The 14,726-nt window shown below is 41.4% G+C and overlaps 1 protein-coding gene and 1 long non-coding RNA gene across 13 annotated transcripts in view; one reads left to right on the top strand and one right to left on the bottom strand.

The window, feature by feature from the left end:
- nsd2 (nuclear receptor binding SET domain protein 2) overlaps positions 1-14,726 on the top strand; it is a 122,082-nt gene that overhangs the window by 58,898 nt on the left and 48,458 nt on the right. For all 6 annotated transcript variants that reach the window (XR_005460198.1, XM_038793363.1, XM_038793361.1 and 3 more), the window contains exons 8-12: positions 342-463; positions 3,555-3,654; positions 3,814-3,938; positions 8,844-8,981; positions 10,557-10,680. Coding sequence is in view for 5 of the 6 variants with exons in the window: in XM_038793363.1 (XP_038649291.1) it covers positions 342-463; positions 3,555-3,654; positions 3,814-3,938; positions 8,844-8,981; positions 10,557-10,680 (609 nt within the window). In the remaining variant the exon portion in view is untranslated. The remainder of the gene's footprint in view (positions 1-341; positions 464-3,554; positions 3,655-3,813; positions 3,939-8,843; positions 8,982-10,556; positions 10,681-14,726) is intronic.
- LOC119963935 overlaps positions 10,934-14,726 on the bottom strand; it is a 75,317-nt gene continuing 71,524 nt past the window's right edge. For all 7 annotated transcript variants that reach the window (XR_005460205.1, XR_005460201.1, XR_005460200.1 and 4 more), the window contains one exon: positions 10,934-12,696. This is a non-coding gene — a long non-coding RNA (uncharacterized LOC119963935). The remainder of the gene's footprint in view (positions 12,697-14,726) is intronic.

The raw sequence follows: 14,726 nt of genomic DNA on the forward strand, positions 1-14,726 counted from the left end.
GAAATCCAGTTCAGTGCCTCATCTAAAAGATGGCAGTTCTGACATTGGAATACTGCCTCAGTAATGTACTGAATAGCAGCCTAGATTGTACTTTCAAGTCTGGAGCGGGACATATCAAAGATTATCATAGAATTTAGTGCAGAAGGAGGCCATTCGGCCCATCGAGTCTGCACCAGCTCTTGGAAAGCGCACCCTACCCAAGGTCAACACTTCCATCCCCATAACCCAGTAACCCCACCCAACAGTAAGGGCAATTTATCTTGAACTCCTGCCTTTCAATTTTGGCAAAATCGGTTCAAACTCCAGTCTAGCTGTTAACTGCTCTTTGTTTCCTTTTACAGTTAGTTCAGAATCAACGAGGCAAAGACGACTATCCAGGAAAATAATAGATTACAGGGAGGACTCTCCAGAACGAGGTGGCTCCAGCAAGAGATTAAAGCGAAATTACTACGTAGATGAAAAGGTTCTTGCATGTTTAGAATTTCAACTACAAAAATTGTACCGAATTTGTAATCTGCCCAGTCCTTTTAAAAGAAGGGAAGGGTTACAGATAGAAGATGTGTTGTAATGATACAGGTGTTGGCTATGCTAATTTTCTATGTGCATCTGGTGTCAGCAGTCTCTGATCAGACATGACATGTTGAATTTGAACAGGTTACTAAGGCTGCATGGAACTAAACAAGGATTCCCCACTGATTGCTGGGGAAGAGCCTGGCACCAAATCCCTGCTTACCTGTTAGGTTGGGGAAAATGTAGCATATTGAAGACTTCTTTATCTGGCAGTGTGTAGTAAATAGAATTATATTTTATAGCTAGTATTTGAAAGTAAGCGCACAGTCTTCCAGATTTAAAAAAAAGTGGAGACTGGTGCAATGAAATCATCGCCCATCCTGATGAGATCTCTTCTGGTTGATGGGTTCCAAAACCCTATCTATGGTCCTATATTTGAGTCTCAGTCCAGTTCCAAGAGCAAGAACAGCCCTTAATTTATCATGAATTCACTGAGAGTCTGAGGCCACAGGATACCTGGCATGGAAAATGAAAAAATACTTGTTTATCTCCTATTGTTGAGGTATGGTAGAGGGAACATTATTGCATTGACAGTGTTTTCTTCTATTGATTTGATAATGTGTTTAATGTTTACCAAGTGGATGATTTTAACTTGTCCTATGAAAAACTGATGGAACCAGATAGGCCACCCAGTTTACTGATCAAACTTGCCATTGAAGGTTCCCCACTCGACAAGTTACAGTAAATTTCCCTCTTAGGTGCTTGAATTTTTGTTTCTGTTCCATATCCAGCATCCCTCATTGTCATTAGGCTCATAATCCAACCAGAAAATATTACATACATAGAAATTCATACATAGAATTTACAGTGCGGAAGGAGGCCATTCGGCCCATCGAGTCTGCACCGGCTCTTGGAAAGAGCATCCTACCCAAGGTAAATACCTCCACCCTATCCCCATAACCCAGTAGCCCCACCCAACACGTAGGGCAATTTTGGACACTAAGGGCAATTTAGCATGGCCACTCCACCTAACCTGCACATCTTTGGACTGTGGGAGGAAACCGGAGTACCCGGAGGAAACCCACGCACACACGGGGAGGATGTGCAGACTCCGCACAGACAGTGACCCAAGCCGGAATTGAACCTGGGATCCTGGAGCTGTGAAGCGATTGTGCTATCCACAATGCTACCGTGCTGCCCAACAGATTGTTTGCCAACAGTCACTAAAATACTAATTTTATTTCCAAGGAACTTGGTTTGTTTTTTGTGCTGAACACTTCTTTTTCTCCGAACAACTCTCACTTTCCATAAAATCCAAAGTGCGAATATTGCTCTTGTATCGGAGGAGGTATTTCCTGTGCACCTTGCACACTTCGATCAATTAGAAGTAGAGACTGTCTGATAGCTGAGGTTTTTTTCATTCTTCTTCTCCTTTTTCCTGAAATTGCTACAAGTGTTCTTTGAAATTTCCTGCAATATGCCATTCAAAAAGGTTGTTCTTCACCAGATTCAGTGTTGCCTTCTAATGTTTAACTGACACTTGGCCAACTCTTGCTTGCCTTCCACAACGTTTTGAACTTTTCCAACCAAAACTCTGCATTGCTTAGTTATACTGCTTGATTTTACTTGATTTCTCTTTTCTTCTTTGGTGGAATTGTGCACCAAGTTTCTCAATTTTCCAAAAATAATTCCAATAACATAGAACTAGGCTTGTATTTTATCACTAACCTTCGAGCTCAGAAAGCATAATGGTAGAGTGCGGAAAATCAAAAATAACGAGTGCATTAAGAGGTAAGAGAAGCTGTACTTATTTTTCTGCAATTTGCACATGCTTTCTGTCGTTACATGAGCACCTATACTGATGCTTTCGGCAATTCAGAAGTGAACACTGGTTTAGCACACAGGGCTAAATCGCTGGCTTTTAAAGCAGGCCAGCAGCACGGTTCGATTCCCGTACCAGCCTCCCCGGACAGGCGCCGGAATGTGGCGACTAGGGGCTTTTCACAGTAACTTCATTGAAGCTACTCGTGACAAGTGATTTTCATTTTTTTTTAATTGAAATTGTAGGCCAATATTTGTTTTTCCTCCCAATTAACAGAACTTAATACAGCATCACAAATGTGTGCCTTCACCCAGTGCCACTATACATTGCATTCTTGTGGCTAACTTCAAAAAAGCATATTAGGCAGTTCATCCAAATTTGCCTTTTCCTTAGTATCCCATTGCTTTTCTTTTCCTTAAAGTCTTGGTGCTATAAAAAACATTCCTTTCATACTGACATATCTTTTTGATGTCCGCTTGACTAATATTGGAATCATAGGCCTATACTTTAATATACATGATGCTTCTCTTTTCTAATACAGTATATTGAACAATTACTTTGCCAAGAATACCTACTAGCTTTTATTGTCGTAATGAGGACAGAGTCGATTATTCAAATATTTCGGTTTTCCTGCCAATACTCAGTAATTTTGAGAGATTTTGGTAATATTTAGATTGAGTAAAGTTCATACAATTCCTGCAGTGCAGTAGGAGACCATTCGGCCCATCGGTCTGCACTGACCCTCTGAAAGAGCACTCCCTGGCCCACTCCCCCGGCTTATCCCTAACCTACACATCTTTGGACTTTGGGAGCAAACTGGAGCACCCGGAGGAAATCCACGCAGGCACTGGGAGAACATGAAAACTCCGCACTGACAATTACCCATGGTCGAAATGGAATCCGGGTCCCTGGTACTGAGAGGCAGCGGTGCTAACCCATGGTAATTGGGAAACTGATGGGAAATTATTTGGAATAAGAGCCAGCTCCTCAGCTCATATTTGCCTGAATATCTGAATGTTGACGGCAATATTAACATTGATCATCTGTGATTCACACAATGGAGTTTGTATGTTTAAATTGTAATATACTGAGTGGCAGTGCAAGTTGTTTCCTTTGAGGATTGTATTAGGCTTTGTTGTGAATCTGACACATCTCGTGCATTAAAATGTTCTCCTGTGACACTGTTGTATAATGAATGTTGACTTTTGTCTTTTATGCACAGTATGAGTTCAATAATACTGGCCAGGCAGAGGTATGTGGAAGTGATGGTGTTGAGGCTGGAGAAGCATCTGTTACGAATGCATCCCAAAACAGCCAGTCAGGTAAAGATTTATCTACTTCTAAAAAATTCTTGAGGCCCTATTTCAGTATGCATTTTAATTCATATTTTGAAATAAACAAGTTACAATTGCTTAAATGGGAAGCAAAATGTTTTTTTATTTAATACACAGTATCAAATGTTATTTTCACGCAATTTTCAGATATAAGCAAACTCTCTGATGCGTGTAAACCACTGAAAAAGCGAAGCAGAGCATCAACAGCAGAAACTCTGATGCCAGCTGTCAACAAGAATCCATCTCCTCTCACTGTGTTTACAGAAAATGAGGTAATTATAAGAGGGAGTCTCAAAGACTGAACAGACCTCTGTAATATACCCATGGGAGAAAAATGGATTTCAGTAGAGATGGTTTAAAGAAGAAAGCGTTTAAACGATGGAGGCGGGACTATGCAGTCTCTCCCAGCTTATGAGATTTTGAAAGTTCTATTCATTCAGCATGGGATTTCTTTTAAAAAATATATATATTTTTGTTCAAAACATTTTCAACAGTTTTACAATACAAAACACCCCCCACCTCCTCCTCAGCAATCAACAGTAGCCAACTCCTGAAAATGCATGATGAACCAGCCCCAACATTGTAGAACCCCCACCCCAAAACAAATTTCACCTTTTCCAGGGTCAGAAACTCCAGCAGGTCCCCCGCCATGCTGGGTGGAGAGGCTGTCCACCCCCCTAAAAATGCCTTGGAGCAAAAATACCGGCAGGTATTGAAACAAGAACAGGAATCACGGCAAGTCATTCATCTTTACTGCCTGCACCCAGCCTGCCACCGACAGAGGGAGATTGACCCACCTCAGCAAATCAGCCTTCACCCTCCTCACCAAGCTAGTGAAGACCTCCGAAGCCCTGCCCAATCCCGGGCCACATGCACCCCAAAAACCTACAATGAGATGCTGCCAGGCAAAATCGCAGTTGCTCCACTCCCAATCGAGGGGAGACCACAAAATACTCTCACTTTACTCCCCCAAAATTTAATTTGTATCCTGAAAACGGCCCAAATCTCTGGAGCAACCCCATTATATTCCCCACCGAAGATCTCCGTTCTGAAATATACAAGAACAAATCATCTGCATGTAAGGACATCTATGTTCCTTCCCCACACACACACCACTATCCCCTTCCATAACCCCAAGCTCCTCAGTGCAATAGCCAAGGGCTCTTTTGCCAATGCAAACAGAAGGCGGGGGGGGGGGGGGGGGGGGGGGGGGGCATAGGGCATTCCTGCCTCATACCCCGGTGCAAAATACCCTGAGTTCATACTATTTGTGTGCGCACTTGCCATCTGCTCCTTGTATAGCAGCTGCATCCATGCCTCAAACTTCAGCCCAATCCTAAATTTCTTGAATACCACCATCAAATATCCCTACTCCACCCGATTGAATGCCTTCTCCGCATCCAACATCACCTCCGTCTCCCTCCCCTCTTCCAAAGAAAGCAATACGTTCAACACCCTCCTCACATTTGGGGACAACTTTACAAACCCTGTCTGGTCCTCTCCAATCACCTTTGGGAGGCATCCGTTCAACCTTAATGCCAACACCTTTGCCAGTATTTTTGCATCGACATTCAGCAGAGATATGTGCCTATACCACCTAAGCTCCTTGTCCTCCTTTTACAACATCAAGGTGGGGTCCTGCCCCACTGTTTGCCCCTAATCATCACATCCTCAAACATGACCATCATCAGGTTATCCTTAAATCTTTACTAAAATTCGACTGGGAACACATCGGGCCCTGCCGCCTTCCATGCCTGCACCATCACCTTCCCCCCACCAGCTCTTCCAACCCTGCCCTCTCCTCTTCCCCCAAACTTGTACACTCTAGCCCACCCAAAAACTCACTAATTTCCCACTCCTCCAGTTTCTCCTATTGATACAGGTCCCTGTGGAACTCCTTGAACATCTTATTAATCTGTTCCAGAGTCACCACCAGGTTCCCCATCTTATCCCAAACTGTCTCCGTTGCCGTGGCCTCCCTGCCAGCATACAATATAGCTGGCAGCACGGTAGCACAAGTAGATAGCACTGTGGTTTCACAGTGCCATGGCCCCAGGTTCGATTCCCCGCTGGGTCACTGTGCGGAGTCTGCACGTTCTCCCCATGTCTGCGTGGGTTTCCTCCTGGTGCACCGGTTTCCTCCCACAGTCCAAAGACGTGCAGGTTAGGTGGATTGGCCATGCTAAATTGCCCTTAGTGACCAAAAAGGGTAGGTGGGATTATTGGGTTACGGTGATATGGTGGAAGTGAGGGTTTAAGAGGGTCGGTGCAGACTCGATGGGCCGAATGGCATCCTTCTGCACTGTACGTTCTATGTTCTATACGCCTTGCCTTCTCCCTGTACTCAGACAGCTCCCCTCACCCTTCTCTCCTGGCGCATCACTTTAACCGTGGATAATAGATCAGACCTCGCCTGCAAGGCAACCCAGGTCTTCAACGTACCTCCAAAATTTCATCTTTGAGTCATTGGAGTTTCTCCCTATCCACCTGATCTTAAACGAGATCACCTCCACCCTCAGCACTGTCTTCAGATCTTCCTAGACCACTGAGCGTGAGACCTACCCCGTGCCATTAAACCCCACATACTCCTCAATCACCTTTCCTGTCTTGTCACAGAAACTCCAATCCGCCAGTAACCTCACACGATTCCCCGCCCCGGCTTCTGGGCTGCCCCCTTCTCCAAAACCACGTCAATCCAGAGCAGGGCATGATCCGAGATCACAATTGATAAGTACTCTTGACTCCAGCTAACAGCGCCTTTCCCAACATAACAAAAGTCAATCCTTGAAAACACCTTGTGCACCAGGGGGAGAAAAAGAATACTCCCGATCCCTTGGGTGTAAAAATCTCTGGGTCCACTCTCCCCTCCCCCCCCAATCTCCCTCATGAGCTCAGCTAATGCTCTTTCCCCTCTTCCAGTCAAGTATTTGTTCACTTGGATGCGGTACCAGCTGTGTCGATTGCTGCTACAGTTCTCAGTAGCTCCTTTTTTAGTATTAATGGGGCAAATCATTAGTGGCTGCATCAGGGTTTTCCTGTCAACTGCTTCTTTTCCTGAAATTTGTTTTTCCTGTATATTTCCCTGTGTACTTGCATTTCGTGTTTACCGGCCCTCAAAAGGACAATAAAATATTAGCCACCACTCCACTGGCAGAAATAGGCTGTTGAGAACCTGTGATGGGGGAATAAAGGAAAATATTTGGAGAAAATGAGAATAAAGGACAAATAATTATGAAACCAGAGTTTTAAAGATCTAAATCCAGCTCTTGAGTAAAAAATGGAAGGAAATGTATCGTAAATATCAAGATTATAGATGGTGTTGAGAAACACAGGAGCATCGTGATCAGGTATTATTGCTGTAAGAAGTGAAAGCTCAAGAGAAGTAAACCACAGAGACAAATGGGATACTTGGTTTGGTGTGTGGAAGGACACAATACTAAAATTTTTAAGTTGTCCAAGACCGTAGCTGGTCACAGTTGGAACTTTTTTCTCTTCTGGTCAAGTGTGTTGGGAAATACGTATAAAATGGAAAAGCTTTTGTTTCAGTTGAAGAGGATAGTTATGAAGAGATGCTTGCAAAGCCACAACCTTTATAACTGGAGCTGAGTGATTAAGGGACGATCTGATTATGTTTATATATGTTATGAATATAAATTTCAGTTAGAGAATCCAACGAGGTCAAAAATTAACAATGATGACAAACTTCAAGGGAATTTTAGGGAAAATAAATTGACACAGGATGGTTAGCATGTGGAGTAATCTGCCTAAGCATAAATTATTAAGCGGGTGAGATGGTTGTCTGAAAAGAGTCGTTTATTAAAGGTTCTGGGATGTATGCAGGAGACTAGTGAAGTAAATGGATGATAAATAAAATACTGGCTCAGAAATGATGGCCCAGCAGCCTATTTTTGTGCAGTAGCATTATATTTGACAAGCCTGTTTTTGGGTGTATTTATGATGTCTGTTTCTCACTCACCATCCTGAATTATTCAGATGTAAGCACTTCAATGTGAGTGAATAGTAATCCGTTTCATTCCATGCATCCAAATTTGATGCACAGATGTTCCACTTAGTTACTGGCCTGAAACCTTTTCTTTGTTGTCTATTAAAGTGATTTTTTTCATATACATTCCCAACGAACTTGTTTGAAAGTTGGCTGCTGATGGCAATACTCTTTTTAAAATAAAAGCAAAAGATTACAGATGCTGGAATCTGAAACAAAAATAGAAAATACTGAACAATCTCAGCAAGTCTGACAGTATCTCTGGCAAGAGAAGGGAGCTAACGTTTTGAGTCTGAATGACTCTTTGTCAAAGCTCTTTTTAAAATGCCTGTTCAGCTTTGACAGATTTCTTTGCTAGAAGTCTTAATTAATGCACTGTTGCAATATATGTAGGTACAAAAAATGCTTTTTTAAAAAATGTCTTTGTTGTTCTTTCAGTCATGAAAGGATTTTATAAGAAAATGGAATTTTGTTTTCAAAAAGTCAGAATTCACGTGGGACCAGTCCATGTGAAAAGCATACTGGGACCCCAAGCACTTGACCATTCTGCTTCATTAATTGTTCCAGTTGTTTTACTTGGGTCTAAAGTTCGAACATTGTCAGTTAGAATCTAATAAACGTTTTAACCTGTTGTGGAGAGCATGATGACTTCCTTATTTGTACATGGAATTTAATTAATGTTGAGGTGTTTCCCATACACTATTCTTGACCAGAGGTTCAAGTGGGTAATGGGTGACCTGTTTGTAGACTTTTGCTGCAGCCTTTGTGAAACGGAGTGCTAGGAAAAGGCTGCTGTTGTAAATATTTCTATTGGGGAAAATGTGATCCCATCACTTGTTTCAAGCTCATTTTGAGGAATGCATGTCATCTTTGTGAGCAGCACCTTGCGTCCGCAAGCGCAACATCCATTTGTCCTGTTCACTGATTTGCTGAATTAAACACATTTTAAAGTATTCAAACTTGTATAATATAACTTCTGGAAAGTTACAATGCATTATAATTGCTCCTGATTTAGTGTTGTATAAACTCAAAAATTACATGACCTCAGTTGGTCATTTGATACTGGGTTTTCAGATTTGCAATAAACTAATTTTTACCAATGTGTCACTTTATGTTGCAACACCATAGTGATTAATGATTTTGAAATATTTTGTGTTTTGTATTTTGTGTTCAGACATCATTTGATGGGCAGTTGGAGTCAGCAGATGAAAGTGCAGATGAAACCCCAACAGAGGCTTCATCTGTATCATCCAAAAAATCACAAGGAGAACGAGGAGGCACTGGTACAGCTAAGAAAGAAGGAGTTTGTCAGGTGAGACGAACTTCAAGCATACATACTGTACAAAGAAATAGAGCTGTTCGGTCACGTGATCAATTTATTTCATGAGCAAGAAAGAAAATCTAAAATCATGAGTACTGCAGATGTGACTGCATTCCATCTGTCTTTCTGACTTGTGATAAAACTATTGATCGCTGGATATTTTTATTATGTGCTTGACTTATGAATAAAGAAACTGGCTCTCTATTTGTGTGCGTTTTAATTTTTTTATATATATATATATATTTCTAAAATATGGGTACCTTCACTCACGTGATGATCTAATATCTGAGGAGTTTGAAGATACTTCACAGTGTGGTCTTTGCAGAATTAAAGTAAATCATCTTACAATTTCTGTATGTTCACCTACTATTGGTGGTTTGGCAGTAGTTGATGAAATTAATGTGGATTGAAAACATCGCTACTTTTTAATGGCTTAAAGATTCATTTTCTCCTGCATAAAATTATGAATGAAGAGTGGAAACCAACTCACTTCAACCGTGGAGCAGAAACTATCTAAAATGTTGGACTTCATTGTTAAGCATCATTTCACACAAGTAATCTCCACTGTGTTGACTGGTTTTGTGCACGTTGCACTGAATGATATATACAAGGCAACCATGTCAAGTAATCCTTGCATATTTGCATAAGCTGCTTGTAGTTCGCACTTGACTGCAGAGATGCTTGGTTAGGTAGGGGCTAACTATGCCTGTGTCTTAGATACTAAAATGCCTCATTTCTGAAGTGGAACTTTTGAGAGAATCATCTATTGTATGAGGAGGGTAATAAAATGTAAAATGGCTTGCTTCCCTTTTTCATTGTACTATATCACTGTACTCGTTGCATAAGGTTAAACCCCACATATCAAGTTGTCAATCTGTTGCATAACCATCTAGTCTAAGGTTTTGGCTCTTTAGCTTTCAGGTTATCCATTTGTTAAGCCTGTGTGACACGTGTGTTTAGCATCTGTAGGACATTATTTTAAAAACAAACCATGAATTATCATCAAAGTTAATAAGTTTCCCGGCTATTTTTTTTTAAATGAGAGGGCAATGGATTCCTTGCTGGTCTCCTTGCTTATCCTCTTCTGCCTTGTCTTCTTTTGTCAAAAAGAACTGAAGATTGCCACGTGGGGTTACTGTATTTGGGCGCGGGAAGGGGGCAGTGGTGTGGTTCTGGCTGAGTCTCTGAAGGGGACAGGCGTCCCCAGTGAGTTTCCTGTTGGTATGCTGACCTCACCCAAGGTATGTGGAGGACAACTTCAGTTGAAGAATGAGGAATACTGCACCTAAAGGTGAGTAATCTGCCTTTCTTCTTGGTATACCTAACTTTTTAAAACTGATTTTGCAGCTGAGACAGTAGCGAGAAAATGATCTTTTTATTCCTCAGTTGACCGTTATGTAGGGTTCTGTACAAGCTTTTGAATAATTTAGGAGCAACATACACACTTCAGTCAAAACTAAACTTGGATTGCACATCTTTTGCAAGCATAAAGGTTTTTTGGACAGAATTTTGGGCAGTTTGCTAACGTTTCCACAGACTGACGCATGATTTTTCTTTTGTTTGTAGATGTGTGAGAGCTCTGGTGAACTGCTCCTTTGTGAAGGACAGTGTTGTGGGGCGTTCCATTTGGCTTGTCTTGGGCTGTCTAAATTACCTCAAGGCAAATTCACATGCAGAGAATGCACATCAGGTAATCTATTTTATTTTTTACTGTCAGTCAGCTCCCTCTTGAAATAAATTGAGTAATATTCTCTTGATTTAAAACCTAAATCCGTGTAGCTCAAATCAGATTTGTATTGATTTTTGTATTCTTGAAATGCAAAACAATTGGATGTCGTGAAATAATCAGCTGGCTTTGTTGGCAGTTAATTCCACAAAATACTCAACAAGTAGTTTCTCTGTGAGCACAAATTGTTCAAAAATGTTTCCTGACTGCATAATTGTCACCTTGGTTCAATTCTTTATTAAAGCACTCTTCACACTAAATTTACTTCGCCAGAATTCTGTTTAATTCAACACAAATTGGTATTTGATTTTTTTTCAAAAGAAAATAATTAGCTAAACACTGAGTAAAATAGGGCAATAGGGCAAGGCATTCATTCACTGAATGAATTTCAGAACTGGGTAGTATTTAGCATGATGTAACTTCACAGTTTGAAAATTATTCATCTTGTACATTAGATATTTAGATTTATTGTCACATGTACCAAGGAAAAGTATTGTTCTGCGTACAGTCCAGGCATATCGTTCCATACATGAAAAACGTAGGATATAAGATAATGTAAATACGTAGACATCGGGTGAAGTATACAGAGTGTAGTTCTACACAGTAGAGAAGATGTGGGGAGAGATTGCATCAGTTCATAAGAAGGTCATTCAGGAGTCTGGTAACGGCAGGGAAGAAGCTGGTTTTGAATCACTTAATGTGTGTTCAGACTTTTGTATCTTCTCCTCGATGGGTGGGGTATTTGATTATGCTTCCCACTTTCCCAAGGCGTTGTATGTGAGGTGGGTTTGCGTGATGAACTGGGCTGTGTATTGCTTGAATTTAATGGCAACCACAATTAAATCTTGTTTCTTTTTTTACTTCCACACTTAACACACGATCTATAAAACAATTGGAGTTTCCATTATGTCATGTCCTTTTGTGCACCTACTCTGCTTTTCCACACTTACAATTCATTGACTCATTTTGCATTTGCTTGGTGCTTTGCAACTCCAGATTAGAGTGGGCAAGTAAAGGCAAAACTAGGTAAGTGTATATTTGTCGATGCCAGCTGCATCTTTCACATGTCGGCCAGATTCTTTCTGTCGCGCATGTGAAACTGTTTCAGTCGTGATTCTTCATCTGCTGTTCATTGCTGTTTTTATTTCAGATTTTCTTCATCAGTGGGGTTTTTAAAACTTCTGTAATCTGTAGGGGTAGAAGCTCATCCAGTCTTTGAAGAAGTCATGCAGAGCAGAAAATGACTTGAGGTTGTGATGCTTTTCGACCAGGATGCCAAACAGCTACTGAGACTGTGTTCTTCTCATACATAAACTACTTTAGAATTTCCAATATAATTCAAAGTTTTCTTTGGGGCCAGAAGTCCCAGAGATAAAATGCATGCACTGGGATTTGAAAGAATTATGGCTAAATATGCCCAGTGCCATGACCTTCATGTCCCAAAGCACACAACCTATTACATCCAGACAATGGAGGAGTTAAGAGAAATCCTGCTGTTGTATTAGTGTTTGGGTAGCATGAGTGTGCCATAGATTATACTTCATTTTAAATGGGGGTTTATCCAATATTCTGTTACATGTCCCAATTATGCCACTGTCCTCATGTTCCATTCTTGATTATAAAGGGTTCAGTTACATCCATGCCCCTAATATTTTTTCTTAAATTCAGCTTCATTGCTTTGGTGCATTTCCAATTGTAAAATGAGCAATATTGTAAAAGCTCTAACAATTCCGACAACTTGCTGAGTTACCCAGCTTGAACTCTCATTATCTATTGAATATAATCCAGTTATAAGCAGTTTATTTTCTTGTCCATTAATGTATCATATGATATGAATGGAACAGTACACGGCATGCCCATGCAGCAGTATGTATTTCATTGGTAATAACCTCAAACAGTCAATAGAATCACTCGGGCCATGGATGCATAAATGGTATATCCAGCACATCTCCTTCCGAATGTTTTGCGACCTGTGGTCCGCTATGGTCCAGTGTTGATGAATCGCAGAAAGTCAGTACGCAGGTACAGCATGTAATAAAAAAGGCAAATGGAATGTTAGCATTTATTGCAAAAGGACTGGAGTATAAAAGTAGAAAAATGTTGTTGCAATTGTATAGAGTGTTGGTGAGACCATATCTGGAGTATTGTGTATGTGTCCAGTTTTGGTCTCCTTATTTGAGGAAGGATGTGATGGCATTGGAGGCAATTCAGAGGAGGTTCACCGGATTGATTCTGGGAATTAAAGAGTTGATTGTATGAGGAGACATTAAACAGTTTAGGATTATACTAGCTGGAATTTAGAAGGGTGAGAGGGGACCGGATTGAGGGATACAAAATACTAAAAGTGATTGATAAACGTAGACCAAATGTTTCCCCTTTGTGCGGCGATCTAGAACGAGGGGTCACCAATATAGGTTGAGAAGCAGTAGAGACGGAGGTGAGGAGAAACTGCTTCTCGCAGAGGGTGATGAATTTGTGGAACTCGCTGCATGATAGTGCGATGGAATATGTCATCAAATAGTTTCAAGAAAGAGATATTTCTGATAAATGGATTAAAGGGCTATGGGGAACAGGCAAGGAGGTGGATTTGAGACCAGGAAGCGATCTGCTATGATCTGATTGAATAGCGGAGCAAGCTTGGAGGGCTGAATTGCCTACTTCTGCTCCTAGTTTCCTATGTTGCCTACTTAGTTCTTTTTTAGTTTGTGGAACGTGAGCATTTATTGCATTGTGTACCCCTAGTTTCCAAGAAGCAAATTGCTGCATTCCAGCTGGTGTCGATACACCTACATTGTTAGGAAGGGGGTTCCAAAATTTTGACCCAGTTTCAGTGGAGGAACGACTATTCCAAGTCAGGCTCGTGTGTGGCCTGGAATTTGAAGGTGGAGGTTTCCCCATTCGTCTGTAGTCTTTGTCCTTCTAGGTGGCAGAGATTATGTTTAGAAGGTGCTGTCAAAAGAAGTCTTGGCAAATTGCTGCAGAGCATCTTGAATATGGTACACACTGCTGCCACTGTGCGCCAATGATGGTGGGTGTTTAAAGTGAATGCAGCACCTGTCAAGCAGGCTGCTTTACACTGCATGGTGTTGAGTTTCTTGAATGTAGTTGGAGCCACACTCGGGCAAGCAGAGAATATACCATTTATACTTTTGACTTGTGCCTTTTTGATGATATACAGACTGTGCCAAGTCAGGTGAGTTACTTGCCATGACCAGGCCTCTGACTTGCTGCTGTAGCCACAGCATTTACATTGATGCTCCAGTTGGATTTTGAGTCAATCCCCAGGATGTTGGTGAGGAATTTAATGATGGTAATGCCTTTTAATGTCAGGAGGAGATGATCAGATTCTCTCTTGGGGTAGTCAATGTCCAGCACCTGTGAGGCGTGCGTGTGGTTTGCCATTTCTCAGCCTAAGCGTTGCACGGGATCTTTCTGCGTGTGGTCACTAAATTGTTCCAATTATTAAGGAGTAACCAATTGGTCTCAGGGTGGTGGTGAGGGAAAGGGGAACAGACATGATATTGACAATGTGGGTGTTGTTAGCCCTTGCTGGGAACAAAATGACAGGCAGCAAGCTTGCCTCAAAGGATAATTTTTTAAATTGGGGTTTTTTTTTAAAACAGCTGTGCAAGTGGCATTGTAGCACAGTGGTTAGCACTGATGCTTCACGGTGCCAGGGACCCGGGTTTGATTCCCGGCTTTGGTCACTGTCTGCGGAGTCTGCACGTTCTCCTTAAGTCTGCGTGGGTTTCCTCACACGAGTCCCGAAAGACGCGTTAGGTGAATTGGACATGCTGAATTCTCCCTCTGTGTACCCGAACAGGCGCCTGAGTGTGGCGACTACGGGATTTTCACAGTAACTTAATTGCTGTGTTAATGTTAGCCTACTTGTGACAATAAAGATTATTATTGTTAGTATTCTTCCAGCCTTTGTAAGAGAAAGATGATACTTTCAGACTATAGATTGAATAACTGGTTGCATTTCTGACAACATTATCTGGCAATTTTTA

This window comes from Scyliorhinus canicula, chromosome 3 (genome assembly GCF_902713615.1).
Source record: "Scyliorhinus canicula chromosome 3, sScyCan1.1, whole genome shotgun sequence".
In the NCBI taxonomy this organism is placed as follows: Eukaryota; Metazoa; Chordata; class Chondrichthyes; order Carcharhiniformes; family Scyliorhinidae; genus Scyliorhinus; species Scyliorhinus canicula.